We start from the raw sequence: 21,376 nt of genomic DNA, 5'->3' as shown, positions 1-21,376 counted from the left end.
TTTGATATCGGTACCAGTACCCGATACCATTTACTCATCACTTAGTGATGTTACTATTAATTCATTTCTATTTTTAATATATAAGTGATGTTACTATTCATTCCTACAGGTACCGAAAATACCTTTATCGAAATCCCTAAAAGTGGGTACATGTACCGAATATACCGGTTACGGTACGGTACCGGTCGGTACTGGTACGACTTCGGTATTGAGGGTAAACCGGTGAATACTGGTACCGAAAATACACCCAGTTTAATAAATTTGATACCGATACCAGTACCCGATACCATTTATTCATCACTCAGTGATATTAGTTAATTCATTTCTATTTTTAATATACAATGAAGTTACTGTTCATTTGTTTCAGTACCCGATACCATTTACTCATCACTTAGTAATGTTACTATTAATTCATTTCTATTTTTAATATATAAGTGATGTTACTATTCATTCCTACTGGTACCGAAAATACCTTTACCGAAATCCCTAAAAGTGGGTACATGTACCGAATATACCGGTTACGGTACAGTTCGGTACCGGTCGGTATTGGTACGACTTCGGTATTGAGGGTAAACCGGTGAATACCGGTACCGAAAATACACCCAATTTAATAAATTTGATACCGATACCAGTACCCGATACCATTTATTCATCACTCAGTGATATTACTATTAATTCATTTCTACTTTTTACTATTAATTCGTTTGTTTCTAAATTTAATATATAGGGTAATTATATGGAAAGAAAGGTACGTATTTTAAAGCTATTAAAAACCTATAAATTAGCAACATAACTATGCATAAGGTTGTTGTACTTTTAGCTTTGGGAGTTTTCCAAAAAAAAATTGAAATTTTCATTTTTAACCCTAAAGTTTCAATCTTTGACAATTTAACTTTAAAGTTTAAATCTTTGGTAATTTAACCCCTTTAATTAGTTTGATTTTTCATTTCTAATTCAAAAGTTTCCATCTTATACAATTTAACCCCTTTGATTAATTTGATTTTTCACTTCTAACTCAAAAGTTTCCATCATTTGCGATTTAACCACTTTGATATTTTTTACTTTTAACCCAAAGCTTTTCATCTTTTGCAACTTTGGTCTCTTACTTTTCATATATCGCGAAATGTTGTAATATTGGCATTGGGGGTTTTTCAAAGAAAAAATGGTTATGCATATGGTTGTTGTAACCTTGGCTTTGGCGGTTTTTAAAAAAAAAATTGATTTTTTTTTTACTTTTCACTCAAAAGTATTTCATAAATTATTTTTAACCAAAAACTATTTGTTTTACTTTTAACCCAAAACCTTTTATCTTTTGCGATATATTCTCACAACTTTTTTACTTTCAACTTTGTTCCTTTATTGTTTTCATTTTCCGCAAATTTTACGCTTTATGCTTCGTTCTAAATTTTGTGACTTAACACATCGCAACGTGCGTCTCTGGTTTAACGTTTTTACGTTTCGTTCTAAATTTTCCGAGTTAACACGACGCAACGTGCGTGTGTGGGTGAACATTTTTACATCGTCTATTTTTTCCCGTTTGACAAGTTCAACATAACGTGCGGGTCCTAAATCGACTTAGTTATAACTAAAGAATCCCCGCCGCATCGCGGCGGGTCGTAATACTAGTTAAAAGTTATATAGTATCTGACTTTTGATATATTATTTTGATGGACATTCTTTTAGTGCAATATTTCTTTATTATTATATTAATATAAATATTTAATTTTGTTTTTAAAAGACAAAATGACAGCGCACGTCCTTTAGGTTTAACTAAAAGTACAATGCACGTCCTTAACGTTTAAAAGTTGCACTGCAAATCCTTTAACTTTATTTTCGTTGCATTGCAAGTCCTTTATGGTAAACGGTGTTAATTTTAACCGTTAAATTCCCCATGTGCCTCCCACGTGAGGGGTAGATCTGTCCTTTCTAGTGGAGACGCAGGTTCGATTCCCACTTGGGCAATTTCAAGGGACAATGTATGGGTTAAGGAACAGATCGGGGCTTTAATCTTGGGTTTGAAGCTAACAGGGGTGAGGGTTTACTGATTCCATCCGGTTCCCGCGCATCAGGGGGCACGGTCTCATGGCGGTCGAGGAGTCAACATTTGACATAGCCCGAACAGGATAAGTTTACACGTCATCATTTGCCGTTCAATAAAAAAAGTGTGTGTATATATAGATTTTGTTCAAACACTTCCAATTAATACAAGAAACAAGACTTTCCATAAAAAGGAAATTCAAGAAACACACTATTGTACATAACTGAATAACACAACAACAAATACAAACTACTATTACCTTCATGTAACCATAATCATCTCCTTAACATGGCACATGGCTCAAAAGATTCACAGTGATGATCCAAGATTCAACCGACTTATCCCTTAATAACCCGCATACATACAACACCGCAATCTAAGCTTGCGCTTTCATTCAAAATTCGCAACCAAAACCAAGATAAAGATCTCATCATTTCGCCGACAGGTGAAATGACCACTTGGTCCTTTCAAGTTCTAAGCTTTAGGTGCAAGAATCTCTTGCAAAGAAGTCCATGTACCAGTTACAGCCAAAATCACACCAAAAACAATAAAGGCTCCATCTTTAACCCACCCAAGCACACCCACTTCATCTTTATGCACCATCAAGTGAAACAAAGCAGGCAACACAAACCCTAACACAATGCAAACACTACTCCCCACCAAAGACAAGAAATCCGCAAAATTCGGCACGAAAAGAGCCACCAAACTCACCACCAAAACCAAACCCCACCTCACCCACAAACTATACCTCCCTTCACAAAACATCCGCTCGAAAACCTCATAAACCGGGTTCATCATCAACGGAAAAGTGAAAAACAGATTCAAACAAAGCCCCAACTGAACCACACTACTCAACCACCCTGCACCTAAATTAGTAGTAATAATATCTTTCGTCTCATCGCCAAACGCAAAGTACCCGAGTACCCCAAAACAAGCAAACATCACAGCAATGAACCCAATAGTTATCCCCAACACTCTCCCAAACTTATTCTTGTCCTCCGTCTCCGATTCCAAGGGCAAAACCATCCCGATCCCTTCAAAGGCGTAAACCGCCACACCAATCCCATAAAAAAACACCGAAAACCCACCGAAGGCTTGTAAAACCGGTCTAGCATTCAAATATATCATCACATCCTCCACCATAACAATCCCCATAGCCCCAATATCCACCACATCAGCAAATATACTCAAAGGGGCTAAATGTGTCAATGTTGGAATTGAATTTAACCCTAATTGAAACGGAAAACACGCCCAAATGTAAAAGCTTTTTGCTGATAACCCTAAAATAGTAGAGCTAGGGTTAGGGTTTGGAGTTATTGGATTCAAATTGAAGATGTTGACCAACGTAGTGGACACAAAAATGAGATAACTAACACAAAAGCCAGCCTGAGACAAGACAATCATGATGTCAACAGACGATCGACCAAGAGGACCAGCGACAACAAAGCCTAGGTCACCGAAGGAGTTGATTTTGGAGAAACCGTTGATGGATTCGAGTCTGCGACGGGTGTAAACGAGGAGCATCATGCAGTGGTAGGTGAAGAAGGCGACGGAGAAGACGGTTAGGGTTCCGGTGAGGTAGCCGGTGCGTTTGAAGGTGTAGGGGAGGCCGAGGACGCCGGCGCCGACGATGGCGATGAAGACGTTGGCGAAGGTTTTGAATTGGGAGGATTGTTGATGGGATTGTTTGATTAAGGGGGTGGTTTCTCGTGGAAGATTGAGTGTGTGGGTTGATGAAGTTGCTTCTGAGTTGTTGTTGGTGGTGGTTTCTTTGAACCCCATGATTATTCAGTTGAATATGAATTTGAGATCTGGAGATCTGGATATAGGGATGAATATCTGGTGAAATGATACACGGCTTCTATGATATGATATGATGATAATATCTTGAGCTTTTTTAATAAAGTAAGGTGATAGGAAGCACCTCAAACCAATATAAAATTAAGGACTTGTTAGGTATTGTGTAGTGGGGCTTCATATGGCGTCATTTTCTCTCATAACGTCCCGAACACCACTACGGCCGACGTTATGAGGCAAAAAAAATGGGGGAGCGCTATGGATATCGCGGCATTGTGGAGGGAGGTTTGAAACCTTGGACCAATAAAAAAAAAGTTATTGTTTTTATAATTAATTAATAACATTGAAAATTATTAAATAGGTAATGATGGGTAGGGGCTTTATGACTACGGGCTCTAGTGATATAACGCCCCATAAAGCCCCCCGTATGACGTGGCACGACACGTGTCGCATAACGCCCCACAAGGGCTTTATGACTACACATGGCCTTAAGAAAACCTATAATTAATTAATAATGAAGTCGTTACACGTCATAACATTTTTAATAAAAATTTTTATGTTAGTGCACGAATATTTTCTGAAAATCCTGTGTATGAGATGAAATGTTTTACAGGGTTGTCTTTGCATGAGTCATCAACTATTCCTAAAAATAGTTGGCGGTCTGGAAGAGGGTTTCCATATTTCCAACAAAGGGAAAGCACTGGTCTAAACTTAACCCCGGTCCCACGGGTTTACAAAAGTGCACTTCCGCAAATTCGTCGACTAGGGTACGACACTTTGTAAGATTCATGGGGATGAATATTTGAAAATGTCCGAAAAATCATCACGAGATAATCTTTACAATTTTCGTGAAGGTAAGACGGTTGTTATCGTTTGTCATTGTCGTCGTTGGCCGGTGTCATGGTCGTTGTTTGAGCTTTGGCTTGGGCCTATGTAGCGAGCCAATCACGACTACTTTCCACTCGATTTGGCCTGTCTACACTTTACAATTACATCATGGCTATATATAGCATCATATATATTCCCCTAAAATTCCAAGCGCTCAAATCAATCCTATCAAAATTATGTTTTATATCCTTTTCTAAATTTCATTCCTTTTTTTTCGTTCTTAGCGTTGGTCTTCTTCTGTCGTTGTATTTGCTATCATTATTATCTGTATTATTATATCACATTTTAAATGAACTTCAGATATTTCAGATACATCTTTATAAAAGTTCAAATAGATATCTATAGAGACCTTCAGGGTATGTAGTGTGTGTAAAAATAGATATTTTAGAAATCTGTATAATCTTTAATCAGAGTATCTTTACGAAAAGAATTTAAAAATATAAAACGTTTTTATGTTCATAAGAAACAATTTTTCGTTTGATTACAGAGGCATGGCATTTTGTTATTGAACATAAAAAACACAACTATTTTGAAATATTTATTTTTTTAAAATAAAGAATTTAAATTAATCAAAGATAAATTCACTTTTTAAACGCTGATTAATTTACGGTTCTAGGCCTAATGGAAACTGGAAGCAGTCAATATTCAACCATATTCATAAGCACCAAATAACAAAATACAAAAGTAAAATATTTCATATAGTACAATGCAGAAATACGATTAAAGCTTGCAAAACTAATGCTCATAAACATGAGCTTATACTTTTAACGCATGCCGAAGTCATATCAATCCATAAAAACTTGAATATGCTATACATATGTAATCTATGTAAAAAGAAAGAATCATCACCTCCAACTCAATGTCCAAAGCATTCAACATCAAATATGATCACTGTGCAAAAACTAAAAAGCCTTCCAACCATCTAGCGAATCTTTTCTTGGCGTCTCTCTATCAAATGACGTCTTAAACGGGTCGTGTGACCCAAAAGGACCCGGATCATCAAAAGATGGGAGCCCGTGATTGAAGTCAGAGGAATCATTAGTGTTCCGCATGGAATCAAACCTCGAGAAAGAATCACGAGGCTGGAAAAGAGAATGGCCGAAATCAGACTCAGCCGTACTGTGCATGGAATCAAATCTTGCAAGGTTCCGTTCCGTATCTTGTGTTGTGCTATGGAATGAATCGAATCTAGAAAAGGAATCACGGGGAGTGTTGCTGGCGAAAGAATCAAATCTGGATAAATTGTTGAATGAACGATCTTCATGGCCATCATACATGGGTGTGCTGGGAACCGAATCGGCAAAAACTGAAACGAACGGGCGTTGAGCGTTACTATAAGCTGGCGTGCTTGGAACTGAATCCGCAAAAGATGACGCAAATGGGCCCTGGTTATGGAATAAGTTGTTTCCAGTTGGGGATCCAGCATAACTATAAGCAGGAGTGCTTGGAACAGAGTCAAACTGGATCGTGTTCTTGTTCGTTCTTATCGGGTTTAGCCCCCAGCTATCAGAAGAATCGAATAACGCATTTCCATTAGAACTCTCTTGATCCATATCCTGCAATAAAAGAACAGTTTAAATTATGACAAGATAACACAAACAATATCAAATATAAGCATTCAAATACCTGATGGTTTGTAGCAGTAAAATCCCAAGCAGAATCTGAATCATAACGATTGTCAAATGTGGCGTAGACTGCCTCATCAGAAGTTTTTTCAGCCGAAAACACAGATTCACTGCACCATTGGAGACATAATTTCGAAATCAACCCCTTAATTAACACAATAAATTGCAAGCATTTAATAGCACAATTTAGATACAAAAAATCTCACACCTCTGGTTTTTTATAGCACTGGGGGAGCCATCTTCAAGTATTTTAGATGTGCTTTCTGTTGACTCCATGCTATTGGGTGGGGTTTTTACGGAGTTATCGTTATGTGGCTCCGCTGATTCATTAGTGGCTGGAGGCTTTTCAGATTTATCGGTGGTATTTGAGGAATGTTCATCATGGAAAGCAGACTTGTTTTGAACTGGTAAGGTTTTCTGTTTTGGAGGAGCTATAATGTTTTGCACATCAAGTGTGAGCTCTTTCACATATGTGAATCCTGCAAGTTTGATGTAAAATATTTTACGACTTTCACATTTAAGGGGTAACATGTTGAAGCCTTATGTAACAGAAGGATATTAAGGTGGCATTTTGTTTACCCTCGTCTTCAAACTTATCCCAATTTTCATCCCAATCAGCTGCTCCTTCTTGAATGCCAACTTGCCAACCTAATTTTTTACCAAAAAAAAAAAAAAAAAAACAGTTTTTTTTTTTACAAAAAGTTGAAAATAACCACTAGACATGCACGCTTTTGTTAAACTGTTGGGAATGATATACGGTGGACATGAAAACTGAAATTACCAAAGGGCAGCTCAACCAGCAATGTAGGTTTCCCACGCAAACCATACATTTTGGAGCGTTCATTTAAGGCTTTTATTTGATCCTCAAGGTCCGCTTGGATGCGATCAACTCGGGCCTAGCAATCAAGTAACATGGCATTATAATTATCTGCAACAAAGTGAATAACATAATATTTATATACCTTTAATTAAGTTTATCAGCATAAAGGATACCTGAATATCATCAGGTTTCCCATCCTGATCTAGCTTGACAATTGCTCGGTAAAGCTCCATCTTCTTTTCCTAAAAATGTCAAGCACAAGATAATTGTTCAATAAAAGCTCCATCTTTGGAAAAAATATGGAGTATAAGTTAACCCCTAAACAAGTTAATTAGTAAACCTGTATATCACGAAAAGTGGCCTCCTCAATAGTCAATTTAGAAGCTACATCTCCAGCCTGCTTGTATTTATCTTCATATTTCTTTGAAAGTGATTCAACCTAGATAACAAGCTGCTCAGTCTCTCCTAAAAAACTATCATGTAAGAATATATGTTTTTTAATATATTCAGGTATATACCTCTCTTCTATCAGCAGAAACCCTTTCGGTAATCTCATTAAACCGAGAATCACACCTGCTCTTGTACAAAACCTGACATTAAACAGCATGACACAAAGTTGGATTCTCAAGCTTCAACTTCTGATAGTATAAGTATCTTTTTGTAAGATCCCAGCAAGCAAATGTACCCACACAAACGACTAGACACTAGAGATAGAGAACTTACAACTTCCTGCATCTTGCTCCTGTAAAACTCAATCTTCTGTTTAGCTTCCAATATATCTTTTTCAAGTTCATTCACCTTTTTATCTGCCTCTGTTGCCTCCTGAAACTTTGAATTCAATGAATTCTGCTCTTCAGTACTAAGTTGGTCCACTAGATGCTTCTCTAGAACAGGGACTCTAGGTTTTTGGGGTTTAGGCTGCACATCTTCGTCTATAGGAACTGGAATGGGACGAGGTGGCCTTGCTGCAGAATGACTAACCTGTCCTTGCGCAATAACCCTATGTCCTTGTTGGACTCCTAAGCAGAAAGAAGAATATGTAACTTTATATGTAAATTCAGAGTTTCGAAATATGACAGGTGTCACAAGAATTAGCATCTACCTGGCTCAGATCTCCAAACTGGAGCACCATATGCAGCAGGTGGATGACCTGATGGAGGCAATGGCGTCCCATCAAATATGACGCCAGCTGGCAACACACGAGGAAGAAGACGACCTTCCCTGTACCGCTCCATAAGGTATAGGGCAATACAAAACTCCTTTAAAGAAAGCATGCCGTCATTGTCTTGATCAGATAACTCCCATACCTGCTTTAGGATATCTGTAATACAAGAATAAGCATAACAGAACTTCTAAGTTCTAACCAAAAAAAGCAAAAGAGAAAACGTTGCAATGACTACCTATTGGCAACTTCCAACTTAAAAACAGAGTGCGGGCCTGTTCACCCGTAACTTTCCCATCTTTGTCTGTATCTACTTCCACAAATACCTTAGTGTACTTTTGGACATTTGACTGTGTCATCTTTGGCCAAGGTTCTGAAGATTGACCAGAAGAAACATTTTCAGCTCTAACAGGAGCAGTAGAGGAACTCTGGACAGGAGTTTGCTGATTGTATCTCAAAGTTGACTGCATTCTCTGGTTTTGACCAGCAGTTGGTTGTTGGGAAACATTCATTTGGGAGGATTGAGTTGGTTTGATGGGAAACTGGGTCCCTGCAGGTACAGAACCATTAGACGTTCCTGCAACAAGGGTACTAGAATCTTTAGCTCCAGTCCTGCTACCAGCAAAAGTATGACCATTTGGTTTGGAAGAAAGACCATTACTAGGAACTTGAGAAGAGACATTAGGCGTGGGCACACCCGTCCTCTCATTAAGCCAATCATTGAAAAGACTCGAAGTTGAAGGGCGAGGGCCTGCCACCGTGTGTACACCTGGCGGTCCATGAGTCTCACCATGCTGAGGTTGGATTGTGGCGTTAGGAAGTGGAGGCACATGTGGCCTCATGCCTTGAGTTTGCTGAGATGAATAACCCTGTGGCCCACTCGTACTAACACTATGAGAAGCTACAGGGGCCCTACCAGGCGTCCGCTGGACAGGTGGGCCCATGTTTAAGTTTGACTGAGGAACCGCTAAGGCTCCAAGATTGATTTGAGGAGCAGGAATTTGAGCAGAATTAGGTCCATATAACGCATTTTTCACCATTTCTGGAGTAAGATCTCTCCTACTTTGTGCAACTGTTACAAGTTTCAGATAATTGTAAAACTCAGACCGACCAAGGTAACCGGTTTGATTGCGATCAGCAATTGTCCATATCTGCATGAAAATGACAACTTCTTACTCATTTTTCTTTACCATTCTAACACACTAAAACTATTACACAAGGTATCTGATAATATTGAGTAACGTTAACACGTCATATCTTAACTTTATTAATTACATAATATCACAATATGGAGCCATATATTGTCAAATGTTGGCATATGTAGCATTGCATGAATAACATTTATTTGCAACGACTACATAAGCATAGAGAATTGTTACATCGATGTCAAAGGAAAAACATCGTGTGATAAATGCGTTGATCATACATCTTAATAACATAAAACGTTCTTCTTTAACGATAATTGATGGATAACCTTATCACACCAGAACTTAATAACAAAACGAAACAATCTATGGATCCACAAATTCCTGAATGTCTCTATATGCAGCATCACAAACATAATATTTATTTCATCATCAACATCATCATCATACTCAGTAAATCCCACCAACAGCAAAGCTAAGGTAGGGTCTGAGGAGGGTAAGATGTAGGCAACCTTACCTCTACCCTATTTATTTGCAATTGTTATATAAATATAATTATGCTCAACTAACCTCAAAATTAAAACATATAATAGTATAATACCTGTTATGCTTGTGCAATTTTCATTTTCAAATGAAAATTCTCTTTTAATTTCTGGCTTATATAAGATACATACTAAACCCTAAGTTCAGCTCATAGCCTCATACAGATACATACACAGAAACCTATTTCACAAACAGCTGATAATTCACACACCTATATCTTATCACAAACTGATTCAAATTAACATGTTTTTGATCACCATCAAGAAATTTTTGTTCAAATTGACTTCATATATTGCAAAATTCAAACAGTACGAACAAAACTACCGGAATTACTCAAAATGAAGCTATCTATATGCATGGACTACGGATCCACAAATTCCTTAATGTCTGTACTCTATATGCAGCATCACAAACATAATATTAAATTCCATTTGTTATGTAAACATAATTGTACTCAACTAACTTCAAATTTAAAACATATAATACTTGTTAGGCTAACTTCCTGCTTATACAAGATGATGATTGTACTTTGTAATACAAGCTGGTATATGTAAAAGTGTATAACACATACTAAACCCTAAGTTCAGCTCATACAGTCATACAGAGATATACAAAAACACCGTTTCACGGACAGATGATGAATTCACACACCTACATCTCATCACAAACCGATTCAAATTAACATGTTTCTATTCAACAAATCAAACTAAGGTTCAACACTTCAAAATAGCTTCATATACTGCAAAATTCTAACACTACGAACAAAAACTACCGAAAATTACTGAAAACTAGTAACCTGAGCGAGAACAGGCGTAGGTAAACCAGAGGCTTTGAAGAACGTAACAGCTTCAACGCCACTAATTCGTCCGTCATGATCCAAATCAGCTCTGTTGAAGTACAATTCGAATTTATCAATATTCGGTGTGCCACTCGCCATTTATTCGATCAAGTCGAGAGAATTGAGAACAACGAATTGGTGATCGGATTGGAGGATTTATTAATGGATCATGTTTAGAAGAGAGGATCGGTGACAATTAGGGTTCGTGGGATCGAGAGAGAATTGTGTCAAGAGCTTTTAGAAGGTTCTGTTGAGTATTGAGAGTTGCCGTCATCGGCGAGAAAAAGGGTAGCAAGGTAATTGCAGTGTCGTTTTGACGGAGAGTTGGAGACTGCCGCTGGCATAATAATCGGACAAAATTACCAAAATATTATTTTCATATTTTGAGTAATTTCACTTTTTGTCCTAATATATTATCCGAATGTTGAAACGTGTCCTTTAAAAGTTTTAATTTTAGTTTATATCCTTAAATCACATGTTTTATATCATTTTAAGTCTTTTACATCAAACTAAGTTAAATTACTCAGTTAGATTTATTTAATGCAACGGTATTATTGGTATTTTAATGAAATTTGCTCTAATTAATAATACAAAAGATAAACTATTAATCTATGACTAAAAAATGCAGAATATTCAAAAAAGAACTCCCAAAACCGCCACCAATATATATCACAAATTGCTCTGTTTCTGATCATGCTTCAATACCAAAACCCTTATCATAAAATGGGTCTCTGTGTCGGAAAGCCTGCAAATGTTGCTCGTGTTTCTTCCACACAGTTAATGAGTAAGCTCTCTTTTTCAATAAAAAAACAAAACTTCACAATCTTGTATCGACTAAAACATTTTGTGGAGTTGAAAGAAAACTTGAAGCTAAATCGTCTGAGATAAAAACACGATTACAGAGCGGAGGTGAACAAGAAGTTAAATTTTTCAAAGCCCATTTGAAATTGGGGTTTTTGAACACGAATTTATAAAATTTATAGATCTAGGGTCTGATTTATGGAATACCCATGAACGATTGAGTGACTATCAGTGGGGAAATTTGGGAATACAGGATGATGAAAAATAGAGCAAGAACAGAGTTCAGATAAACAGGAAGTTAAATTTTCAAAATGCCATGTGAAATTGGGGGTTTTGAATACGAATTTGTCGGAATTACAGATCTATGATTTGAATTATACAAGACCCATGGACGATTGAGTGACTACCAGTAGGGATTATAAGTATGGAAATTGGGGAAAAATAAGATGATGAAAAACAGAGCATAAATGAACAAGAAGTAAAATTTTCAAACGCATGTGAAATTAGGGGTTATGAACAGGAAATTGAAAGTGGATTTGATGAGTTGATGACAGATTGAGTATATATTGGTGGCGGTTTTGTATTATTAATTAGAGTAAATTCCATTAAAATACCAATAATACTCTTGCATTAAAAAAACATAACTGAGTAAGTTAACTCAGTTTGGTGTAAATGACTTAAAGTGATATAAAACATGTGATTTAAGGACATAAACTGATATTAAAACTTTTAAAGGGCACGTTTCAAAATTCAGATAATACATAAAGAACAAAAAGTGAAATTTACACTATTATTTTTTATTTACATTTTTGAAAAGTAAAAGTAGATGTGATGCGCCTGTCACACCCTGATATTTCCACGTATTACCGGTGGGTCCGGTGGGGAGTATCGTAACGTAGTTGATATTATCATAGACAATTTATCACAGTTTAATACACAGCGGAAGTCGAAAGATAAAAACATTACAAACCGAATGAAAGTAATATCAATTTTTACAAAGCGATTGTAAAGGATCCACGGGCGGATCAAAGATAAAAGGAACATTGTTCAACAGATTTGTAAACATATAAGCTTGCAAGACTCTTTATTGATGCTAGGAGTAGCCAGCCTATTCCGTCTAGTACCTGTACTTAGCCTTTTTGGAAAATACGTCAGTTTACACTGGTAAATACAATTAACCGACTCATTTTGAAAATGTTAAAGAAAATTGGTTTGAATGCACAAGGTACAAAATATATTTTATAACTTGGGATAATTATTTGAAAATAAACTTGTTAAAGAATTACATGTTTATTATACGTTCAATAGCCCGAGCTGAATACCGGGTTAAAGATTAATAGACACACCACATAATATATCCCACGGCGAGTTATTCTCGAACAGGTGGGTATATTATTTTTACATACGCACTGGCAGGTGTATGCCTACACCCCGTGCTTAAGTCGTGGCCATTTCAATGAATGAGCCGAGGATACCCAGGACATGGTCATTAACCCCCCCCCCCCCAAAGACTTAAAACAAACAAAACAGATTAAACGGGTCATTTCAATAATTTAACCTTCATATGATTAAAAATTCAATGCCCGACCAAGCGGTATTTTATATACCGTACCCCAAGCCCGTATAAGGGAAAATAAGTTAAAAGTATTTACCTGAGCAAATTATACAAATTTATCCCAGCCGTACAAATCAGCAAGTGCAAGTATCTTTTACTGGGCTCCTATATCTGGAACGAAGGTTTTAATAACCTATTAGATTCCTAACGGGTCTTAATTAAGCCTAAACTTAGACCCATTAGTTTTAAAGGAAGATATACGGTTCAAAACGCAAGATTAAGCGATGACCGGATTAGAATATGGTTTACACCCAACAAGCTGGAGGCTTGTATACTATGGGTAAACTAAACACATTCTGGATTTTGAGATAAAAATGATAAGATTTGACCCGTTTCGGTTAATTTATGCAAATTAGTTACATAAACCGTTCCGAACGCGAAAAATGCATAACGGGTAAACAAATGAGTCATGAACAGGTTTCCTATGTTAATATGCCTTAAATATGTTGTGATATCAGTAGGATACCTTTCATTATGCCCAAAACGAATTTAAAGTCAATTTAAGCCCTGTAGGGGTATTTTGATCATTTTAAAGGTTATAAAAGATATTAAATATTAATCTGAGGTTCAGGTCTGAAATGATCAGTAAAAATAATTATTTTTGCAGGTCATTTCATTAGGGTATTGCCTATATGTGAAATTTATCATTTATAACCAAATTATGCACCGAAGGGGCATTTTGGTAATTTCACATAAGTTTTAAAGGTCAAGTTTGGAAATCTGAGTTCAAAACTTTTGCTTACTGTTAAAGTATAAAAGTTTACTCAAAACATCAGTAGGTATTAAGTCTTATATGTTAAAAATAGTTTTAACCCATATTATGCGCTTAAAACGCGTAAAAGTCGGTTTTAAGCGATTTTCGGGTTATAATAGAAAATCTGAGTTTTTGAACAGTTTATAAAGTTCAAAATATTTTATTTATTATATAAAATCAGTAGCAAAAAGTTTGATATCAAAACATTATGTAAAACTCATTTTATTAGCAAAAAGGGTATAACCGACAATTACCGAATTAAAGCAAGAACCCTATGTTATGCTCAGCTTAAAAATAAATAAAAATCTTCAAAAATCCCAAAATATCATATTACATCAGTGGGTAAAAATTTTGGTGTCAAAATTTGGGTTTAGATAGGCTTTATGCTAATAATGCCTTTTAATTAATAAAAAGCTTTTAATTTACGCTATTGAGCATAACTCTTAATCTAGACCTCAAACTGATATCAAATTTTTAGGACAAGTTTATAAATCAGTAACAAAGGTTTTTGTCCTCTCACATTTTCAAAAATCTCGTTCTATGGTCAAAAGGGCATAATGGTCAACATTTAGGCATATAACGGAAACATGCAAATGAATCGAATAAACAAGGAACCAAGTTGTGTAACCTCAGAGGGTTATACTAACCTATAACCTGGTCCTAAAGGAACTTTAAGGCATATCTAAACTAAGCTAAATTGGGTCAGAACTAAAAGTCAAAGCAAAAGTCTACTTTTGCGACTTTCGGTTCCGAACCGAGCCTAAACCTGAAATTGTCGGGTTGAACATGCTTAGACATGTTCTTACGTTAATTACCAAGTTATACAAGTGTTAAAACAGGTTTCATGGCTTCTACATTGTTAATTAAGTGTTTATTTGAAAAATAGCTTTCTGTTGACTTTTTATAATTAAGTTTGACCTGACAATTGACATAGTTAGAGTGGAAATCAGAGGGTGCCCTTTTAAGGGTTTATTACCCACATAATTACCAACTCATAGCCACTTTCAATTCGAAAAATGATTGGACCATTAGTGATTAATCACTAAGTCAAAGGTTAATTACGACGGCTTTGACTTTAGGTCATTAAACTAATAAAGCATGAATTAGAGAGGTTAAGGGAGCTTACTGAAAAAGGTGACATAATCAGAGATTCTCTTGGAAATTGAAAAAGGTAATACGCTTCGTATAGGTCTACACGAGGCGTCTTGAAGGGTGTGGAAATAGGGAGTTGGGTGTGTGAATATGTAGGGATTTAGAATGCATGAGATCACTCCACCAAGGTCTACCAATGATCTCTGATGATTCCCAAGTGTCCCTATGCATGAAAATCTGTTGGCCAAGCTCCTGAATTCGAAAACTACCATGCAATGGCGGTGCTACCTGCTGTTACAGGCATCTGTGCATTTTTTTGGGAGCTGGCAACTTCCAGGCGGCCCGCGTAGGGTATAAGAGGGGTCCTGCGCGGCCGGTATGAGTGCTAGGCTCCGGTCACAAGTTTCAGAATTTGCCATTTTGGTCCCTGGTCCTTCTAATAGTTGTTTTAACTTGTTTTTATTACACTTTTAACCCCCAAACTTGACTTTTAAGGACTCTAAGGCATAACCAAACTTCGTTAAGTCCCCGGTTAGTTATACGATCATCGAAAAGTCCTGAATTTCAACGTTGATGCTTTTAACCCCTTATTTACGAATGTTAACGTATTTTCCTCATACGATATCGAAATCTTGTGAAATTTTTATCACTTATTTTTGGGAGCATACTTAATCGTTACAAAGCTTCGGGTTCGTTAAAAGGTCACTCAGAGGTATAAATTAAACATGTTGACACATTTAACCCTTTCGGTTTGTAAACTTTCACTTTCTTCCACAAATGGCTTCATATGATTTATAATTCATTCGTTTAAGGGTATAAACATCGTGTAGGGTTGTTGAAAGGTATAATTATCAAATGTTGACACTTTGAATCCTTTTACACAAATACTTTCTTTGTTTGTCTACTTTAGTCCCTCATATTTAATCCATTACACGTTTAAAGCTCATGACACGTGTGTTCATTATATTGGTTGTGATTTTACGAGGTGTCACAGCGCCACTATAAATGCAATTTTTAACTGGAATATTGGATTTTAATAGTCATAATTATTCGTTGTATTTTTTAAAGATGCAAGAGTTTCAACTTTATTAATAACCATTGACAGTCCCAACTATTAATATATTGGCCTCCAATGGACCATGACTAACAAAACCCTAACGCTGTTAATCTACGGTCGCCGGAAAAAGGTTTCTAAAGGTACAATCTAAGGTTACAGAGAGGTTTGAGATGTTGAGTTTTACGACTAAAAAGAAGTTTTCCGGCGAAAAATGAGTTTTCCTACGACTTCAATAATTGAGGTTTTTACTAGAAAATTTTTTCTAAAGGTCCGTAATAATGTTACAAAGAGGTTTGGGACGAAAAAGTTGAGTTTTCGGCAATAAAAACGTTTTTTATGGAGACCGAAGACTAACGACGTTAGGGTTTTGTTAGTATTGGAGGCCAATATATTAATAGTTGGGACTGCCAGCTGTTGTTTTTCAAGTTGGGATTGTTGACGGCCAACGAAAAATAGTTTGGATTATTAAAATCCAATATTACTCTTTAATGGTAAAAGAACTTTCATTAAAATAAGCTTCTAGCAACAAGATAGAAAACCTGTTTATATTTGTGATATCAAGAATGCATCAGACCAAAAACATAATGGACACTGAAAATGATTAAAACACTTGTCTTTCAAAATACAAATACACGAAAACATCTAGCGTATCAATGAACAAGAAATGACCAACAAAACCAATACGGAACCAAGAATCTCCCTAGCAACTCGAAAAACCTTTGTGACTCCATGAAGACTTCCAGTCAATAGATTATTCATTATATATTTTGCAAGACACGCCACTATCCACCCTAGATGGATCGTATCCGTTGCCATAAGTTTTAAATCTAAATGGGAAACATTGCATCTAACTTTATTGGCTGAATTGAAGCATAATTCTCAAACAATCAAAGGCACCGTTTCCTTTCTCGTTTTTGGCGTTTTCATCGAGACAGAAGCAATTATTCTATTCGGATTGAAAAGGCCACACCAGTATTTCCTTTCAGAATGTCACTTAGGTTATAGCCTAGTGGTCAAGAGTAATTATATCTTGTGGGGAGACATTAAAGCACACATTTAAATGGTTTACATCATTCGTTATTGTGAAATTGTAAATTTCATTTACAAGAAGTATTTGTATTTTCACTGTTACATTCGGGCCTAAAGTGTTAACATTTACAAGCATAAATGTCAATGCTTGATGAGTGAAAAAAATAAAAATATAAACACATATTCATATGATGTTATACAAAAAAAAAAGTCTCATAGATAGACAAAGTATCCTCTTTGGTTGATCCGATTGTGTGGTCTAGACGAAAAAGAAGGAAAGATTTTTGTGTTAAACCCAAGGCCATGGCCCCGAATATAAACTCAAATGATTAGGTTAGTCACTAAAACCTACATGTCATCAAACCCAACTCATGGAGCTTGACCAAAAGTTTCGAGAGGCGGAAAGTCATGTGACCCAATTTATATATTATAAAGATATTTAGGCAAAAAAATTGGGAGGACAATCCTATATAATTTTAAAAATTTCAGACGAAAAATAAAAAAATTTACACTTTTAACCAAAACATATGAGGTTCCACCCCCACCTTCCACGCCCTTGCATATTCTCACATTTAGGTAATAGTGTGTCACACTTACAAACATGCAATCACCATTAACAAGCCACCTGATGATGTTTAGTCTAGCCAGTAAATGACAGTCATATTATAATTTGGACACTTTTATTTTTTTTTTAAATCATATAAATAATTTCGTGACAATCTAAGCAAAAATATGAATTACACGTATTTTTTTTATATATAAAATGTGAAATAAAACTATCTTGGATAAATAAATTTTGTGATTAACTACACTCATACTAGTGAAAATAGTTTTGAATTTTTTGAATAACTTAAAAGTTTTGAAGAATTAAAGAAACTAGGGGTATTCGACGCCGCACGTTGCGCGACGTGACAGGTTAGCTTTTATTTAGGCAATTTTGCAAGGATTCATCATGTAAATAACAGTTTTGTCATTCATTCATTATAGTGTCGCATATATATGATTGGGTAAATTACTTTTTGAGTCCCTGTGTTTTATGGGTTTTAACTAGTTGAGTCCAAAAGCAAAAAGTTTAACGACCTGAGTCCCCATAAGCATTTTCTTTAACCATTTGAGTCCAAATTTCTAACCCAGTTTGAATTATTTTGTTAAAATTTGTTAAATGACTAAATTACCCCTATAATTAAAAAATAAATATATAACTAATTTATTTTTAGTGTTTTCTTTCTCTCTCTTCTATTATCTCTTTCATTTACGTTTCTCTCTAAACACCATCTGCATTTCTCTCTCTCTCATCTTTTATTCTCTCTCTAGACCTCCAACACACTTTACTCCCTCACCCAATTTTCACTACACAGAACTTTCTTGAACCCACCCACCATAAAATCTCCACCCAACCTCACCACAATCAGCCATCGTAACCATGGGTGTGGACTACTACAAGGTTCTTCAGGTCGATCGCAGTGCTAAAGACGATGACTTGAAGAAAGCCTACCGAAAACTCGCCATGAAATGGCACCCTGATAAAAACCCTAATAACAAGAAAGATGCAGAAGCCAAGTTCAAAACCATCTCTGAAGCCTATGATGTATGTGTTTCGGTTGGTTAAATGGTGATTTTGCATATGGGTATTTGTTTGTTTGGTGAATTGTTGGATTTGATGGGTTGGAATCACAAATTTTATGGTTGGATGGGGATGGTGGGTATGTGATTTGTTTTTATTTTTATTTTTTGTGGGTTTTCTATAAAGTTATGAAATTTGATTGATTGGTTCGGTTTTGAGTGATCTAGAGTTGTTTACGAGGTATTGAGGTTTATGAAGTTTTGAACTGGATTGATGAATTTGGTTAGGGTTTTGATTGCATTTATGTTGTTAGTGATCTGCAAAAGAGGGCAAATTTATGATCATTTATCAAGTTTTGAAAATGATTTAATTGTTTGGTTAAAGTTTTGAGTGGTCTGCAAATGAGGCCACTTTATGATCATTTATGAGACCGTTCTGAGTGATCTGCAAATGTCGCCGACGGTGGTGACAGTGGTGGTGGCAGTGGGGCGGCAATAGTGGTGGAGATGAGACGGTGGTGGTGGGTGTTTGGAGGTGGCGGTAGTGCGATGGTGGTGGCAGTGATGGGATGATGGTGGGGCAGTGGTGGGGATGGTGGCTCTGTGTGTATTTTATTATATATATATATATTATATATTTTATATTAAAAGGTTATGTATTAAAAACTTGTTCTTTGTCCTTATGTGCATATAAGACTTGTACTTTGTGTGTAAATGACCAAATTACCCTCTTAGTTAACAGACTTGGTGGATGGAGTTAGAAATTTGGACTCAAATGGTTAAGAAAAATGGTTATAGGGACTCAGGGCGTTAAACATTTTGATTTTGGACTCAAGTGGTTAAAACCACTAAAACACAGGGACTCAAAAAGTAATTTACCCTATATGATTTGAACAAAACTAGAAGAGTAACCCGTCGCGATGCGACGGGGGCTGGATTTCCTTTGGAAGCATTTTAGGATCTGCATTATTTAAAAACTTGTGCATTATTTTTGTCTCCACATTTATATAAACAGTTGCACTCTCACTGCTAATATTGTTAAATAAAACAACTTTTAACCTTAAAAATAGTATAATTATATAAATATTAGATTTTACATACAGAAAGAGTTATAATCAAATTTTCAAACACAAAATCTTTGTCTTTGTATGAAGATCGTTAAAAATGAAAGTGTAGCTCCAAATCTCTTGATTAAATAATATATCTGATCCTAGCTATATACAAGAAAAAGAATGTAATAGATAATCACACGCTAGGGAATAATCATCGGTCATTGACCCATACAGGCGTGCAATGGGTATAAATCATCCGAAATTAACTGCAATTAAGTATTATCACTTTGTTAGTGAAAAGAGGTTTAATCAGTCAAGCCACACGTAGAGCGAAAATGGAAATTACTGGTCCATCACCTATTGTTCCATTTGTAATAGTGAATGTTCTTGCACTAATAATCTTCAGTCCTATGGTACAAAACATAGTTATGATTCCTATTTTATTGATACTGGTCATATACTTTTTTTCTTCGTTCTTTTCTACCCAAGATACTTCGGCGAATTCATATCAGTACCAAAGTGGATCTGGTCATGAGGGTGAAGGGGGTTTTGGATTTGGAGCTTTTCTTTTGATCATGAAATTCCTAATTCTCAACCGAGTCTTGTGAGCTTGCGCACGTTTATCATTACCGCATATCATTCGATTAACTCCAAACAGTATCTTCTACGACACGTTTGTTTTATTACAGTTGATTATCTAATTCTCGACCCATTGGTTTTATTACCGTAATTCCTAGGCATACGAGGCGAATGAGGAAATTACAAATATACACAATGCAGAAACCGATCAGGCGGAACTACTACTCGAATCACAAAAAGAAAACCATGATCCAAGAGCCCAACTGGCCCGCCAACAGCAGAAGTTACTAATGGTTCAAGCACAATCTTTAGCAGCAGCATCACCAACCCCTTCAACAATATCATCGATCTTAACAACCCCACCGACTTCATGTCGACAAAAAGAACGAAAACCGAAATCTTTCTTACCCAGAAACTGTTTCACACCAGAATCCAAGGAAAAAGCACCCGAAGAAACCATTAAAGAGCTTAAACAAACTATAAAGATGCTAGAGGCTGCTATGGAGAAATGAAGAAAGATCATGGGCTGCAAATGAAACAAAAAGATGATTTGATTCGTGAAATATCGCAGAAGGGTGGAAAGAGAGTTGTGACGAAGGGAAATTTAAGACCGAAAGAAACGGAAACCGGTGACTTGAAGAGCCCGAGTTCGCGGTTTATGTTGCCGGCTGTCAGAGAAAAAAAAAACGAAGCTTTTGGGTATTAACAACTGCGAACAGTCCGTCAGTTGTTACTTTCAACGGGAGGAAAACTCGAAGCCATGTTGTTAAAGAACTCGCAGCAGCTCCTTCTATGCTTCTTTAGGTTTGATTATCTTAATAAAATATGATTACTTAATCACTATAGCATTATTATGAGGCTGATGTTTGTAGTTTAATTTACAACTTTCAACTAGGTTTTGCGCGTCAAAACCACCTCTACAACATTGATTATAACCAAAGCCGTCTGTAAACATCCTACATGAAACTTGCTCTTCCA

At 36.1% G+C, this 21,376-nt stretch overlaps 3 protein-coding genes across 5 annotated transcripts; 1 reads left to right on the top strand and 2 right to left on the bottom strand.

Moving 5' to 3' along the window:
* Positions 1 to 2,149: 2,149 nt before the first annotated feature.
* On the bottom strand, positions 2,150 to 3,926 carry LOC110909129 (amino acid transporter AVT3C). The gene has a single exon (XM_022154136.2). It carries the CDS (start codon positions 3,818 to 3,820, stop codon positions 2,513 to 2,515), a length of 1,308 nt encoding a protein of 435 aa, XP_022009828.1. The 5' UTR covers positions 3,821 to 3,926; the 3' UTR covers positions 2,150 to 2,512.
* Positions 3,927 to 5,365: 1,439 nt separating this feature from the next.
* Positions 5,366 to 11,197, bottom strand: LOC110909128 (epidermal growth factor receptor substrate 15). Of its 3 annotated transcripts, none has more exons than XM_022154134.2 (13): positions 10,815 to 11,197; positions 8,986 to 9,481; positions 8,569 to 8,907; positions 8,271 to 8,489; positions 7,892 to 8,187; positions 7,687 to 7,758; positions 7,509 to 7,607; positions 7,342 to 7,410; positions 7,130 to 7,244; positions 6,928 to 6,996; positions 6,557 to 6,827; positions 6,350 to 6,458; positions 5,366 to 6,279 (listed from the first exon to the last, which is right to left on the bottom strand). In XM_022154134.2, the coding sequence occupies exons 1-13, from the start codon at positions 10,953 to 10,955 to the stop codon at positions 5,626 to 5,628; spliced, it is 2,949 nt and encodes a 982-aa protein (XP_022009826.1). In that variant the 5' UTR covers positions 10,956 to 11,197; the 3' UTR covers positions 5,366 to 5,625. The 3 variants fall into 3 exon arrangements, with proteins under 3 accessions (XP_022009826.1, XP_022009827.1, XP_022009825.1); XM_022154135.2 differs by having other exon boundaries at positions 8,992 to 9,481; XM_022154133.2 differs by having other exon boundaries at positions 8,569 to 9,481.
* Positions 11,198 to 18,627: 7,430 nt separating this feature from the next.
* Positions 18,628 to 20,910, top strand: LOC110907205 (kinesin-like protein KIN-8A). Its single transcript, XM_022152221.1, has 2 exons — positions 18,628 to 18,792; positions 20,557 to 20,910. Exons 1-2 carry the CDS (start codon positions 18,628 to 18,630, stop codon positions 20,908 to 20,910), a joined length of 519 nt encoding a protein of 172 aa, XP_022007913.1.
* Positions 20,911 to 21,376: the final 466 nt, after the last annotated feature.

The sequence above is a fragment of the Helianthus annuus genome, chromosome 14 (assembly GCF_002127325.2).
Source record: "Helianthus annuus cultivar XRQ/B chromosome 14, HanXRQr2.0-SUNRISE, whole genome shotgun sequence".
NCBI classification, from domain to species: Eukaryota; Viridiplantae; Streptophyta; class Magnoliopsida; order Asterales; family Asteraceae; genus Helianthus; species Helianthus annuus.
The sequence above is the reverse complement of the archived record's forward strand: the minus strand, read 5'-3'. Positions and strand labels throughout refer to the sequence as shown.

Coding starts and splice junctions, on each gene's coding strand:
- LOC110909128 (XM_022154133.2), bottom strand. CDS start 10,955: ATGGCGAGTGGCACACCGAATATTGATAAATTCGAATTGTACTTCAAC. Junction 8,188..8,270: donor AGTTTGGAGATCTGAGCCAG/GTAGATGCTAAT, acceptor CTTTCTGCTTAG/GAGTCCAACAAGGACATAGG. Junction 7,759..7,891: donor GGAGCAAGATGCAGGAAGTT/GTAAGTTCTCTA, acceptor GTTTAATGTCAG/GTTTTGTACAAGAGCAGGTG.
- LOC110909129 (XM_022154136.2), bottom strand. CDS start 3,820: ATGGGGTTCAAAGAAACCACCACCAACAACAACTCAGAAGCAACTTCA.
- LOC110907205 (XM_022152221.1), top strand. CDS start 18,628: ATGGGTGTGGACTACTACAAGGTTCTTCAGGTCGATCGCAGTGCTAAA. Junction 18,793..20,556: donor CCATCTCTGAAGCCTATGAT/GTATGTGTTTCG, acceptor CGTAATTCCTAG/GCATACGAGGCGAATGAGGA.